Genomic DNA, 13,520 nt, shown 5'->3' with positions numbered 1-13,520 from the left:
GGCCCAGGATTGTGTTCCCAGGTGTGTACCCAAGAGAACTGAAAACGTGGCCACACAACATTGTACACGCACGTTCCCATTGTTCAAAGTGACCAACAGGTGGAAACGGTTGGGCCGCAGCAAGGTAGGTGGTAGGAGAAAGGTAGGAGGCACCCGCCACACTGTAGATGAGCCTTGAAAACTTCATGCTGAGGGAACGGAAGCCAGACACAAAGAACACGGACGTGACTCCATTTAGAGGAAATGTCCAGACTAGAGAATCTAGAGATAGCGAGGTCAGTGGTTGCCTCGGCCTGGGGTTGGGGACACGTGGGAAGGATGAGGACATGGGGAGGCAGCAGCTAAGAGGGGTGAAGCTTCTTTTGGGGGTGACAAAGTTGTTCCCACATCGATTAGGACAACAGTTGCATAAATCTGTGAATATTCTATAAGCAGTTGGCAGGAGACACCCCAACATCCAGATGGGTCTTGCTGCCCTGAGCGGTGAGGACTCAGGGAGGTCCCCCCCGGAAGGCCACAGGAAGGCTTAACACACCATCGCGGGCAGGAACAGGGAAGAGCTCCCAGGTTCTAACATGAAAATATAAAACCATGAGCCTAGGAGACAAGAAGCACTGCCTGGGTATTTATTTCAAGGTCATAAAGTTCTGTCTCACCAACGCAAGCTCTTGGCACACGTGGGAGGCATGCCTGTCCCCCAAGTTGTCCTGTGGCCATAGAAGGAAATGGGACCCTTCTGATTTCACTCTACTGGTGAACTACATCTTGATCGATCAACGCTTAGGCCAAGGGTCTGGCCATCACACAGGGAGAACTAACTGCTAAAACAAACATCTTACATGGAAGATACTTTTGGCCCAAACACGGTCTTTGGACTCAGAGATGCATGGACGGGCACTGCTGTGGCCTCCGCCAATAAGCACGTGCGTCTCAAAACCCATCAGAGCGGAAAAACAGCAACAAAACAAAAATGTCAGCAAGCGAGGGCTCAGAGGACTGAGGAACAGACGACACATTCACCTTTCCAGCCAGAACGAGCCCGACTCCTGGGAAAGGTCACATGGAAAGTCTCCAGCACAAAGAAATTGAGGGGCAAGGCATGTTAGGAGTACGGCGATGTTTAAAATACACCGACCCAGGGATGTTCGTGAAATGAATGAAAGAAGGAAAGAGAGGTGAGCTGTGAACGCCCCAGCGGGTAAGTCAGCGAGGGGAGGCTGTCTGGCTCTTTCTGGACAGAGCTAGTCCTCTGCTGGGATTTTCTCCCTTCCTTCACTAGGCAGAGCCCTACTTAGTCTTTCCACCCAGAAGTCCTGCTGGGCCTGGGATAAGGAGCAGCCCTGGGGATGAAGCAGGGGTCCCGAGGCAAGCCCTTGCCTGTCGAGGCAGAATAGGGGCCCCCGGGCACACTGAGTTGGGGCCAGGAAAGACAAGAGAACCTGGAGGATGGGGCCAGGCAGAGTGAGAGTGAGGGTTATTCTCCTGACAGAGGGAAGAGGCTGGGCGAGGGCTTGGGGGCCAGGGCAGGGGTTGTGTGGACTGCTCCAGAAGCCAAAGTCCCCTTGGTGGAGCCGGAGACCCAGGATCAAGCCCCAAACTCCTGGGCTGCACCCTGTCAGAGCTCAAGGGGAAGAAGAAACACGGGTACTCTTGGCTCGAATGGTCCCAAACACATCAGCAATGCTTTCTACCTGACTTTATGATTTGTCTCATTTTCAAATGAGAGAATTGCCAAGTTGGATGATTTCTCCCCACCAACTGTCAATCTTAATTTAAAAACTAAAAAAAAAAAAAAAAAAATTTAGTGGGGGAAGGGCAGAGGGAGAGGGAGGAGAATTTTAAGCAGGCTCCGTACCCAGCATAGAGCCCAGCATGGGGCTCGATCTCCCGACCCTGAGATCATGATCTGAGCTGAAACCAAGAGTTGGATGCCTGATTCGGCCACCCGGGCGCCCCTTAAATAATTTTTAACTAAGTTAAACCAAAGTAAAATAATAATAAATTTTGTCTCGGTACAAATAATATACTTTCTTTTAATGTTGGGACTTTTTATCCATCTGGCTTCCCAACTCTTAAATACTTCTCAACTAACTTTCATGTTCTGAGGAAAAAGACTAACTCACCGTTAAAAAAAGAATACACACAAACGCAAATATAGGGCCACAGATTCTTCCTTCTGCCTCAGGTTCCCATATGGCCCAGCCCTGATCTTTATTCAAAATGTTGCTATTTTGTTCTCTGTAGATTTTCTTTGGCATTAACTTTTTTTTTTTTTTTTTTTTTTAACACATTAGGGGGGTGGCTCAGCGGGTTAAGCCTCTGCTTTCGGCTCGGGTCATGATCTCAGGGTCCTGGGATCGAGCCCCGAGTCGGGCTCTCTGCTCAGCGGGGAGCCTGCTTCCTCTCCTCTCTCTCTCTGCCTGCCTCTCTGCCTACTTGTGATCTCTATCAAATAAATAAATAAAAATCTTTAAAATAAATAAGTAAATAAATAAATAACACATTAGAATGGTCTTCATCTTGATTGCCGAGTCTTTTTGGTCTCCCCCAAAATTTTGTGCCCGGGCGAGTGCCTCACTTGCCCCAGCCTAGTCCCCGGCCCTTGGTGGCCCAAGACGATGCATGGAAAGGCTGGCGGTCTCCTGGTTTCTGAAGCCAGAGTGGAGTCTGGACGGTGCTGGCCTTGTGTTATGCATTTTATCTGGCGTGCAATGCCCAACGATGAAAGAGGTATGATGGCTCAGAGCTCTTTGTACAGGGTCATCCTCTGGAAGAAATGTCCGCCGGAAGAGACCAGAAGTCGGGATAGGGAGAGCCCATGCTGGAATCCCGCAGTGGCTCAGGCTGCAGGTAGGAAGCAGGTCCCGGCCCCTCAAGGTACACAGCACCCTGTTCTCTGCTCCCTACCAGCTTGTGCTAAACCACTCAAGGGAGCAGGGCCTCTGGGGCCCTCCCTGAAGCCGGCCCTCTTTCTTCCCAACAAAGGGAACCAGGAGAGCAGACAGATCTACAAGACTTGTCCGCAGCTGTGTGACTGTGGGGTGCCGGAGCGGTTTCTGCCGGCTGTGAGGCTCCTGGCTCTGGGGCACCCCGGGCTGAGCTGCATGGCTGAGCCCCGGCTTACACACAGCAAGGAGGACAAAGCCAAGGGGAGGACCAGCCAGCCGTGAGTGCAGAACCTCCGAGCCCAAGGACCCTGTCCTCCGCCCACTCTACAGCTCTGACATCATGAGCCCACATTCTCCAGGGAGGCCAGTCCTCTGTCCTGGCCTTATCCTCCATCCAACACGAGAGCTGAGCCCTGCAAAAACTGAGGGACGTCAGGAGGGAAAGGCCCTCTCAGCTGCCATCCAGAATCTGGAAACAGGACACAGCCCATCTTTGTTAAACGGGTGGGGATACCGTGGGTCGGGTCGGGAGTGAAATGTTACTTTCCAACACTGAGGAGGGTTTCATCCAGCAGACAAGAGGATGAAATGAAACAAAGCGTTCCACTGTGCGCGCCCTCTGCCTTCACCCCTGTACTTCTGGAAAGAAACCAGGTTCTCAGGACTCCACAGGCTCAGGGCCAGGCAAGCTGCCGGCGACTGGTTATTAGCTCAGCTGGAGTTTGCCCCCCTCCAGATCCACAGCCGGCCGGCCACGGGCTCCCTGGGATCTGGGTCATGGGGCAGGTTGGGGGGGACCCGCTTAACCCAGACAAGTTAGCTCTTCCCAAGCCGGGGTGAGGCGGGATGGGATTCTTTAGGACACAGCCTTTCTTAGGACAGTAGCTGGGTGCTGCTGGGAAAGGGCCGAGTTGGGGAACGAGATGTTTCAGAGGAGCTGGCAAGGACTTACTTCCAAAATCAAGGAGATGGGCCAATCGGGTGAGCACAAGGTCGCTGGCAAGGCCAACCTGTCTTCTTACGGACTTGCCTTGCTGTAACACGTTGTGGGGTGACCTCCTCATCGGCGGGGGCCGGGGAGGGGGTGTGAGGGGAACTACTTCCCCATGAGCTTAAACAACTCTGGGACGCCTGGGTGGCTCAGTTGGTTGGACGACTGCCTTCGGCTCAGGGCGTGATCCTGGAGTCCCGGGATCGAGTCCCACATCAGGCTCCCAGCTCCATGGGGAGTCTGCTTCGCTCTCTGACCTTCTCCTCGCTCATGCTCTCTCTCACTGTCTCTCTCTCTCAAATAAATAAATAAAATCTTTAAAAAAAAAAAAAAAACAACTCTGGTCCTGTGGCTCAGCGGATCGTTGTCTCTTATCTAGAGACTTCCCTGACAGCATCTCCCTTTCAGGCTAATAGGGATTTTTAAGATACGTTTTTAGATAAAGAGTAAACACTAAATAACATCATCAACGGAGCCAACACACAAGAGCGGCACAGGCCTGTCCTCACAACCAGTACCCTGCTTCTCCGCCTAATAGGATCGGAGCCGGGCCGGGAAGGGGGGAGGTGGGGAGGGCTCGCCAAGTCCCAGAGCCCAGCGCAGCCCGGCAGGAAGGCCTGGCTCCCGGGCATGCCGTGGCACTCTGCGGCCACCGACGCTGACCGGAGAGGACACCTGGCCCCGGGCAGAGTGAGCTGAGGCCGTGCCAGCCGCTAACTGATGGGCAGGCGCCTAGGGCTGCTGGTATTTACCTTTAAGTGGCCGATGATGAACTTGTGGACAAAGTGGTTCCAGGTGGACTTCTTGTAAACAGACAGGTGGCCGTAATCATGTTGCAGCCATCCGGCTTGGGCCTGCGGAGAGAGGCGCTTTCAGGACACCAGCTTTCCCACGTCCCGGCCTCTGCGAGCGGGTGGGGGCAGTGGGGGGACCTCACCGGTCCCTCACCGGACGCCACGCCTCACCTGAGAGGTAGCAAGGACAAAGGCCGTGATGACGGTTGGAATCCAGCCATTGCCAAAGTAAAAGATGATGAACCAGGCAATGCTCTCCATGACGATGATGTGGGCCAGCAGGACGAGGAAGAACAGGTGGTTGCTCTTGAACAGGTTCATGTCCTCGGCCGCCTTCCTCAGGGCCCGGAAGTCCTCGGTGATCTGGGACTGGGGAACAAGAGCACAGGGGAGGTGTCAGCCACCCGGCTGCGCTGGAGGGGACCAACGTCTTCTTGCCGGGGGAAATGGTGGCCAAGAGGGGCCCCCCACAGGCCTGTGACCCGAGGAAGCCCGGCCACGGTGCACCACGCCCAAGCCCTCTGCCCGGGCCTCCCCGGCGCCGTACATCACGTGTTCGGCCCCAGCCAGGTCGGTGGCAGAGAAAGGCTCCGACTCGAAAGCTGGTATTTTGCACACCATGTTCACAGCGGCGTTACTGCCACGGCACACGGCACGAGCAAACCACGTACGCATCCGTGGACGCCTGGCCGGCCTGGATGTGGCCTCTCTGCACGACCAAGTCTGATTCGGCCTCTGAGACGCAGGAGAGCCCGACGGCCGCTGCCGCAGGGATGGACCTTGCAGACCTCGCGCTCCGTGACATTAAGCCGGACATAACGGGACAAATACTGTATGATTCCACACCGCGGAGCCACTGGGAGTAGGCAAGTGCCAGACGGAAAGTGGAGCAATGGTTCCCAGGGCTGCAGGGCACGGGCGGATGTCTAATGGGGAGTTAATGTTTCACAGGGACAGTTATCATTTGGGGTGATGAGTAAGTCCTGGAAGTGGATGGTGGTAAAAGTTTGCAGAACCATGTGATGTGTCCCAAAGCCACTGAACTGTGCATCTAAAATGGGCTAAAATGGTAAAATTTGTGCTCAGGGTAAGTATGTATAACACACACACATACACACAAGCTCACACTTTTGCACCACCCGCCTCTGCCCCTACTTGCTCTGGCACTCTGTGGAGTCTCAGGGGTCGTGGTGGGGGGACCCACCATTGGACAACATCCCTGCCCCTACAGAGCTCAGGGAGGCAGGACAGCTCAGTGGGTCCTGGGGATGGGGGGCCGGGGAGGCCCAGGTGGAGTCGGGGGCGATTCCAGAGACAGGAGCATGGCTGGGAGAAAGGAAGCTGCTGGGAGGCAGGGGTCGGGCAGGTGGGGGGAAGAGGTGCTTTGAAAGGGGTGGGGTGCCGTATGGGTGGAGGGAGCCAGGTTTGGGAGGCTGGGTGGTAAGTGGCAAAGGATCAGAAGAGTGCCTGACACCCATTTAAGTAGGGAAAGTGGGGAAAGCAGGTAGGGCCAGAGAAGCAAGGTCGGGAAGGAGGGAGCCCACAGGACCCAGAAGAGAGGAGAGAAGCTGCCTGCCTGCAGGGGAGCTGGGGAGGGCGGAGGACAGAGCCCCGGGTGGAGGGAGCAGGATGGAACCCCAGGTCAGCTCCAGGGAGGGGTGAAGACAACCTCCCCTATCCGCTCTGGGGAGAAAGGGGAGGGCCAGGAGCAGGGAGAGCCGGGGGAGGGGAGGCTGGCCTCTGGCACACAGAATGGGCTCTATTTCCCAAGGAAGGAGAGAGAAAACAGCAGGACTGGATCAGAACTGAAGACTCTGGGCCCAGCCTAACTACTGAGACCCAGGAGGTGAGGAGGCTGGGAACGAATCACCCCAAGCGAGGGGCCAGCCCAGGCTGGCTGGCGGAAAGGGAAGGGGCTCGCGGAGGAGTCCTGGAGTCCTGCCTGACCCCTGGTATTGGGCGGGGGATCCCGTGGCCCACAGCTGGCACTCTCTGTCTTTAGGCAGGCACCCCCTTTCCCCGCAAGCCCTCCCTTCCTTCCTTGGTCTGGGCACACTCACGTTCTTGCCATGGTCCTGGCTGGGCTCCTCCGGGGCCAGCTCTCCAATCAGCAGAGGCTTCATGAACTTGCGCACAAAGTCAAGGTCACGGTGGAAGGCGAGGAAGGCGTCCTGGGGAGGCGGAGAGCAGGCGGTGAGTGGGAGACCTCAGGGCTAACCAGCAGCAGCTCTCCGTGTCCCCACTTGGACCCTGATCAAGGCCTTCCAGGACCTGGCCCAGATGCTCTCTCCGGCCTCATCTCAGCAGATCCCTCGGTGCCCGGTCTCCACCCTGAGCACACTGAAGGGGTGTGTGCAGACATTCAGGACGCCTCCAGGGGAGTCAGAAAAACACACCTCTGAAGGGAGATGCACGGGCTGGGACCCAACTGTGGCTTTTAAAATTAAAAAAAAAATAGGGGTGCCTGGGTGGCTCAATCTGTTAAACGTCTGCCTTCAACTCAGGTCATAATCCTGGGGTGCTGGGATCAAGCCCCGCATCGGGGATCCCCACTCAGCGGGGAGTCTCCTTCTCCCTCTACCCCTCCCCCACCATGCTTAATCTCATTCTCTTGCTCTCTTTCTCAAATAAATAAAATCTTTAAAAAATTTTTAAAAATATGGTATAATAATATTATTATTATTATAACTCCAATGATAAAGTTATAACATGCATGATTTAGGCAAGTTTAGAGAATGTACACAAGAACCAAGAGGAAAATAGATAACCACCCAGAGAGCAAGTAACACTGGCTAATGTTTTAGCTGGTTTCCTTCTGGGTTTTTTTCTATTTGCGTTACTAAAATCATTATATTATATTCTATATTAAATCTATATTATTACATAAGTCATCTCCTTAACAAACATGGCATTTTCATTGGGGATGAGCTGGCATCATGGGTATGATGTCCTAGCGGCAAACACTTACCGTGCAGTGAGCCAAATGTTGACACACTGCAAGATAGAGAACAAAGTCAAATGATACCATGAGAAACCAGAAGAAACAGCAACATCGTGGGGGAAAAAGTGTGTGTGTGCGCGCGTGTGTGTGTGTTGGGAGGAGATATTTAGCTTTTAAAAAACTGAAAAAGATAAAACAAGAAGATTATAAGACAGGCAATACTTGGGGCCCCTGGGTGGCTCAGTGAGTTAAGCCTTTGCCTTTGGCTCGGGTCATGATCTCAGGGTCCTGAGATCCAATCCCGCATCAGGCTCCCTGCTCAGTGGAGAGCCTGCTCCCCCTTCTCTCTCTCTGCCTGCCCCTCTGCCTACTTGTGATCTCTGTCTGTCAGATAAATAAATAAAATCTTAAAAAGAAAAGAAAAGAAATGAAATGTAATGTTTGATTTGAAAGGCTCCTATTTGGAGGGGGGGAAAATAAAGACCCAGCTGTTCCACAAGACCTTTTTGGGGCTGAATCGTAAAATTTGAATACAGACCAGGTATCTGGTCATAGGAAGGACTTACTGTTCATTTTCTTCATCACAACAAAGGTATGGTGATGATGTTAGAGAATGTCCCCATTCTTAGGAGCAGGGGGTGAAGAACTGAGGGACGAGATGGCATAACTGAGATGACTTATTTTCATGGGATTCGGCAAAAGAAAATCACATACAAAAAAAAAAAAAAGAAATATACAAAGAAGGGGGATGCAAGTATGGCAAGATGTTGAGATTAGTGCATCTTGGATGAAGAAATGCAGGTGTTCCCTTACTCTTTCAACAGTTCTGCATGTTTGGAAATCTTCAAATTTTTTTAAAATGAGCGATGAACCAGGAAAGTACCCACAACTCGTAAGCATGTTTAAACTCCCCACCAAAGTATCTCCCGACTGTGATCGCCAGGCCTCTCCCAATTCCTTACTGCATGCCTGGCATTGAGTCTTTTTACCTGGTCTTTATTCTATTTGTGTCTAAAACAGACCAACAAAACAATTTGTACAGTTTTAAAAACATGTCCGTGCCCCCCTACGGGAGGGAGGCAAAGGATCAGATCAAGTATATTTTCAGAGAAGAGATGTGAGGCCCTTCTGGGGCTCAGGGCAGGCAATGGCTGGTGCAAACCAGCTCTGTCCTCTGGGCCAGCTGATCCCACCCCGGCCTCAGCGACCTCTGCTAAGTGAGGCCCTTCCCAGCCCCACTGAGCCCAGAGGCCCTGGGGAAAGGCCCTCCAGCAGTATCCAAGGCAGGGCCTGGTGTCAGCGGTGCGGTGGTGAGCCGGACTGCCTTCCAGAGGCAGAGCCTACAGAAGCTCCTTCATTGCTCCTCCCCCCATCAGACCACGGCTTTCCAGAAACGACGGGAAGCCTTTGGTAAGGCAGTTTCTTGAGAGCCAACTGCTATGTCTGATAACTAAACCACCTCTCTACTCCTCACTGGGAGGTAAAATTCAAGTCTGCAAGTGACTCATTTCTCAGCCAGCACCCACTGCCCACTCCAGCCCCTGCCACCCCACCCCCAGATCCAGGTCATGCCCTCAAGCCCCCGCCTGGACTGGGACTGGGGAGCTTGGTGGAGCCGATGGACAGACAGACAGACTCCTGTCCCAGCCCACACCATTCCTTGGCCATTTCTGGAAGGCTCTCAGGTGGCCTCTCACCTCCCCATGTGACAGGGAACGAGTCAGGAGCCTCGTTTATGTTCCAGAAGGCCCAGGGCCTGCGGTGTGGATGAAGACCCTGGAGCACAAGCAGGGAACATTCTCTGCTCCAAGTGCAGAGCCAGGATCAAATCCAAAGTTCACCTGACTCCAGGGCTGTGGCACCACACGCCTCCTCCAGCTGAGGAAGCCAAGCACTGAGCGTGTCTGGCTGTCCATGGTAGGTCTGACGGCGTTCTGAGCAGGCCAGGTGAAGGCCACCTCTGAACCCCCCAAGCTCGTGCTCATGCCGGGGCCTTTGCTCGGCGCTTCTCCCGCCTGGGAGCCCTGCTCCCATAGTGGCCTGTGGCTGGCTTTTCCCAACCACCCTCCAGCCCCACGCTCTCTCTTGGACATTGCCCGGTTTTGCCTTCTTCGTAACAGTTACCAATTCACAAGCTGTATGACTTACTTCCGTATATGTCATTCTCTCCCCTCTAGACGTCAATGAGCTCCACAAGGGAAGGGCCACAGCAACTCCCGGGCCTACGAGGAAGCCTAAGGAGAGCTCACAAGTGAACGTGAGGGTCCGGTCGGCTCCCTCTAGCCCCAAGAAACACCCACGCTTCAATCATGTTCATACCCTTGTTGCGCTCCTTTGTGCAACCTGGCTTACGCTCCTGAGACAACAGAACTCTTCAACCTCTCCAGCCCCCACTGCGGTGGTGGCAGAGTTGCCACATCCTGAGACACGTAGGGCTTGCCACCGAGCCACGGGCTTTGGGTGCATAAGCCACTAATCCTTACCGAACTCCAAGGCAGGTCCTATTCTAGAGACAGAAAGAGACGGAGGGAGGCGAAGCTGCCAGCCCACCATCTCACTGCCCGTGTGCCTACTTCTAGAGTTTTCCAATGCTGATACACACGTCTCAGTCAAAACGAGCTTCCTTCCCGCTGAGAGTTGAGCACTTTTGGCATCTTCCCCTTCAAAGAGTCATAAAAGAACCTCCCACTCCTACAGAAGGTTCCCAGGAACTGCTGGGTTGTTCAAGTGTCTGGCTGGATCAGGAGGTCACCATGCGAAGTAAGATGGGGCCAATCCAAATGTTGACTTTGGAGCAAGAATTGGACCAGCATCTGTCCTCACTTGAGAGGAAGAGAGGCCAAAGGCTTTCTGGAAGCCCTGGGCCAAGGGTGAAGAGAAAGGAGCAGCAGACTGGAACAGTCCTCAGGCGGGCAGGTGCGTGTGTTGCGGGTGCAGAGGGCAGGCTGCGGGAGGAACGGCGGAAGATTCCAGAATGGAAGATATCGTGTGCTGCACTTCCTGCTTCCGCCCCACCCAGCGCCAACGCCAGCCAACTTCTGCCTGAAGGACCCCTTCCCCAGACCCAGCCCCACGGCATCAAGTGGAGACCCGCTGAGACTGTGGGACCCGGGGAACATGGGAGGAGCACCCCGAGGGCTCTCCGGGCTGCAGGGAACGGTCCTGGGAACCGGGACTTTGCAGAACAAGGGGTTAAAGAGGGAGAAGCTGAAGAAGCTCCTTGAGTTCTCAGCTAGAGACAGAGTCCCTGACGTCCTCTCCACGGCTGAGCTGCTGGACTGTGCGCCATCCCAGGGAAAGAAGCAATAGAGGCTGCGGCAGAGCATCTCAGCTAATATCTGGCACATGCGAGGCCCCAGGGATGGGAAGGGCCTGACTGCACAGAACGTAAGCACCTTCATGGGTCCCACAGAGACTGAAGGGACCCTCACAAGTGATAAGTAGTGGGAGGAGGGTGAACGGGTGCTCTCCTGAGGATGTAGCCCGGGAGAATGGGACTGCCCTGCCTTAATCCAGCTCAGAAAGTACAGCTGTCCTCCAGGCACAAACAGAGGCACAGTCAATGCCTTTTCCTTTGGCGAAAATGGGGTCACTCAACTTGTCATCACACTCTTGTCTCTGATTTCCTGAAGTCCGGAGCCTGTGTGCCGGGAACATTCACATACACACACAGGAGGCTAAGGCACCCCCCATTAAGATCCCTCACCCCCTAAAGTTGGAGACAGCCCCCTGGAGCCTGGTGGCAACGCCTTGCCTATGAATTCGTAAAGCTGGGATAAAAACCTAAGTCCTCTGCCTCCAAACACCACAACCCCCTCCCCCAACCCTGTCTAAAGAGGAGGGAGGTTTGTTCTGTTTTCAATTGGTCGCCTTTTCCTAAGAACAACATGGGAGCAGGTCCGCAGATAGATAGAACCTTGACCTCTTCTCGCCTTCCCTGGGTTCCGAGAGGCGACTGATGCGGACGGGGCAGGAAAAGCTGGAGAATAGACCTAGAAGTAGAGGGTCTAGCGTCAAGCCCCAGCGTGAGAGGAAGGAGGGAAGCAAACCCACCAGATGCAGTCAGGGTCTGAATTGTTCAATTTAACGCCCAGGGCCAGGCTCAGAGATGCGGAGACACTAAATAAATGGGTCATGAATCGTAGCTGAAGATTAAAAGCCCCAAGTGGGGAAAGTTCTGCATCTGCCTTGAAAAGCAGACATCCTGGGACTCGGAGGGCTCCCTCTGCCAATGGGGAGAGCAGAGAAGTGCCAGAGGGCAGGAGAGGTGGAAAAGGAAGGAAGGGAGGGAAAGAGAAAGGAAGACCCAGGGGAAAGGGAAGGTGAGCCAGAGGGCTTGGTAGATCCTGAGCTTAGGGCTGAGCGCAGCCACTGGAGCAAGTTTTTCAAACTTGAGCAAGGTTTTTAAACCTAAGAGCAAGGAGAGATACCTGCAGGTCTGTTCGAGGGCGGGCCGCACTAACGGGCATGAATGTGTTTTGTGAGTTGAAAAAATTAAGCCCCTGTATTCTTACAGGCAGGGCGAAGTTCTTACTTCTGCAGAAGCACCAAATGACAACTGCCCTTGGCTAGGTCACCCTTTTGGGAAGAGGTGGTCTTGACTTTCGAGGCCTTTTCCTCAGAATCAGGAAAACCCCTTACTGGGGTCCTGAATTGTCCCAAGAATGGCTTCCTTGACTTCCCGCCTCTTAGGAGGCTGTTACTGCACTGGGATGGGCTCAAAACAGTGCACTGGGAGCTCCCGGGGATCCGAACTCTCATCTGCTGACCCATCCCTCCCCGACTTGCATGGCCTGAATACTCTGTCCCCAAGCTTTGAGGAAGAAATCCGTACTCAGAGGGGCAAAGCCACCTGCCCCACGGCCTGTGACAAAGGTCTGCTGATTCCTCGCCTATCCCTGCCTCTTGGAGCCGTCTTCCCGTACAACCTTGTGCTGCCCATGGCCTTTCCCTGCCCTGGTCCCAGACAGCAAAGAGAGGAGAATCTAGTTGCCTACTCCATGTTAGAGCGCCATATCCCCAGTTAGCCCATGCCAGGCCCTAAAAGCCTCATCTTAGAAAGTGGTGAGCTTTGGGGATAAGGGCTGTGCAATGCGTCCCAGAACACATAAAATCGGCATAAATCTCCACTTTTTTCCACCTGATTCCTTGTTGCTCACTTTCCATAGTCCTCACCTTCTTCACTTGCCAGATGGACGAGGGACAAGAAGCCATGTTTCTAGTGCTTCCTCATGGCTTAGGAAGCACTCTGCCACACAGTACAGATTTTCTCCACATCAGAGAATGTATTTCACAGTAGGAAGACCTCGACCAGGAGTCAGGTCTCTTGTTTGAGAATTGCCCTTACCCAGCTTCCACAAACTGTCGCGGGAAGAGCCACGGGACGCAACACAGATGGTCTGAAAACCGTATGCCTGATAAGTTGTGGTGGGCCGTCAAGCCCCCAAGGCTGAGGCAGTGTTCCCGAGCAAGCAGGTAAAACCAGATGAGCCCAGAAGCTGTAGGCACCATCTCACGATGACCACTTTCTCAAGCTTGCACATGGCTGGACCCCGCTTACCAAAGCCGTAAGCCATTCCCAGCCAAGACTGTAACTGCCTGGTCTGGCCTGCCTGGGTAGGCCTGTCCCAAGAAGACTTGGAAGAGGTAGGGAGATCCAAAGTTCCACGGTAGGGCAGGGGCCCATACAGCTAGGACTGCAAAAGCCCCCTACTGGTCAGCACAATAGGCGTCCTGTGCCAGGGCCTCTCCCCTACTCACCCCTCCCCAGTGGCTTCCAACTTCCTGCCTCCAAGAGGCCCCTTTCTTCCCTCCTGGACTCCCTTGGGCTCCCTCTCTCCAGTTCCCACCCTCTGGGCTCCAGAAGCATCTTCAAGAGATGCCAGGATTGCGGACTTGGGGATCAG

General features: G+C 54.0%; 1 protein-coding gene across 1 annotated transcript in view; it reads right to left on the bottom strand.

Annotated features, from left to right (window-relative positions):
• FADS2 (fatty acid desaturase 2) overlaps positions 1-13,520 on the bottom strand; it is a 31,293-nt gene that overhangs the window by 16,598 nt on the left and 1,175 nt on the right. The window contains exons 2-4 of the mRNA XM_044259436.1: positions 6,734-6,844; positions 4,845-5,042; positions 4,632-4,733 (exon numbers count right to left, since the gene is read on the bottom strand). Of these exons, the coding sequence (XP_044115371.1) occupies positions 4,632-4,733; positions 4,845-5,042; positions 6,734-6,844 (411 nt within the window). The remainder of the gene's footprint in view (positions 1-4,631; positions 4,734-4,844; positions 5,043-6,733; positions 6,845-13,520) is intronic.

This window comes from Neovison vison, chromosome 7, assembly GCF_020171115.1.
Source record: "Neovison vison isolate M4711 chromosome 7, ASM_NN_V1, whole genome shotgun sequence".
Classification (NCBI taxonomy): Eukaryota; Metazoa; Chordata; class Mammalia; order Carnivora; family Mustelidae; genus Neogale; species Neogale vison.
This window is presented reverse-complemented; position numbering and strand designations above follow the sequence as displayed.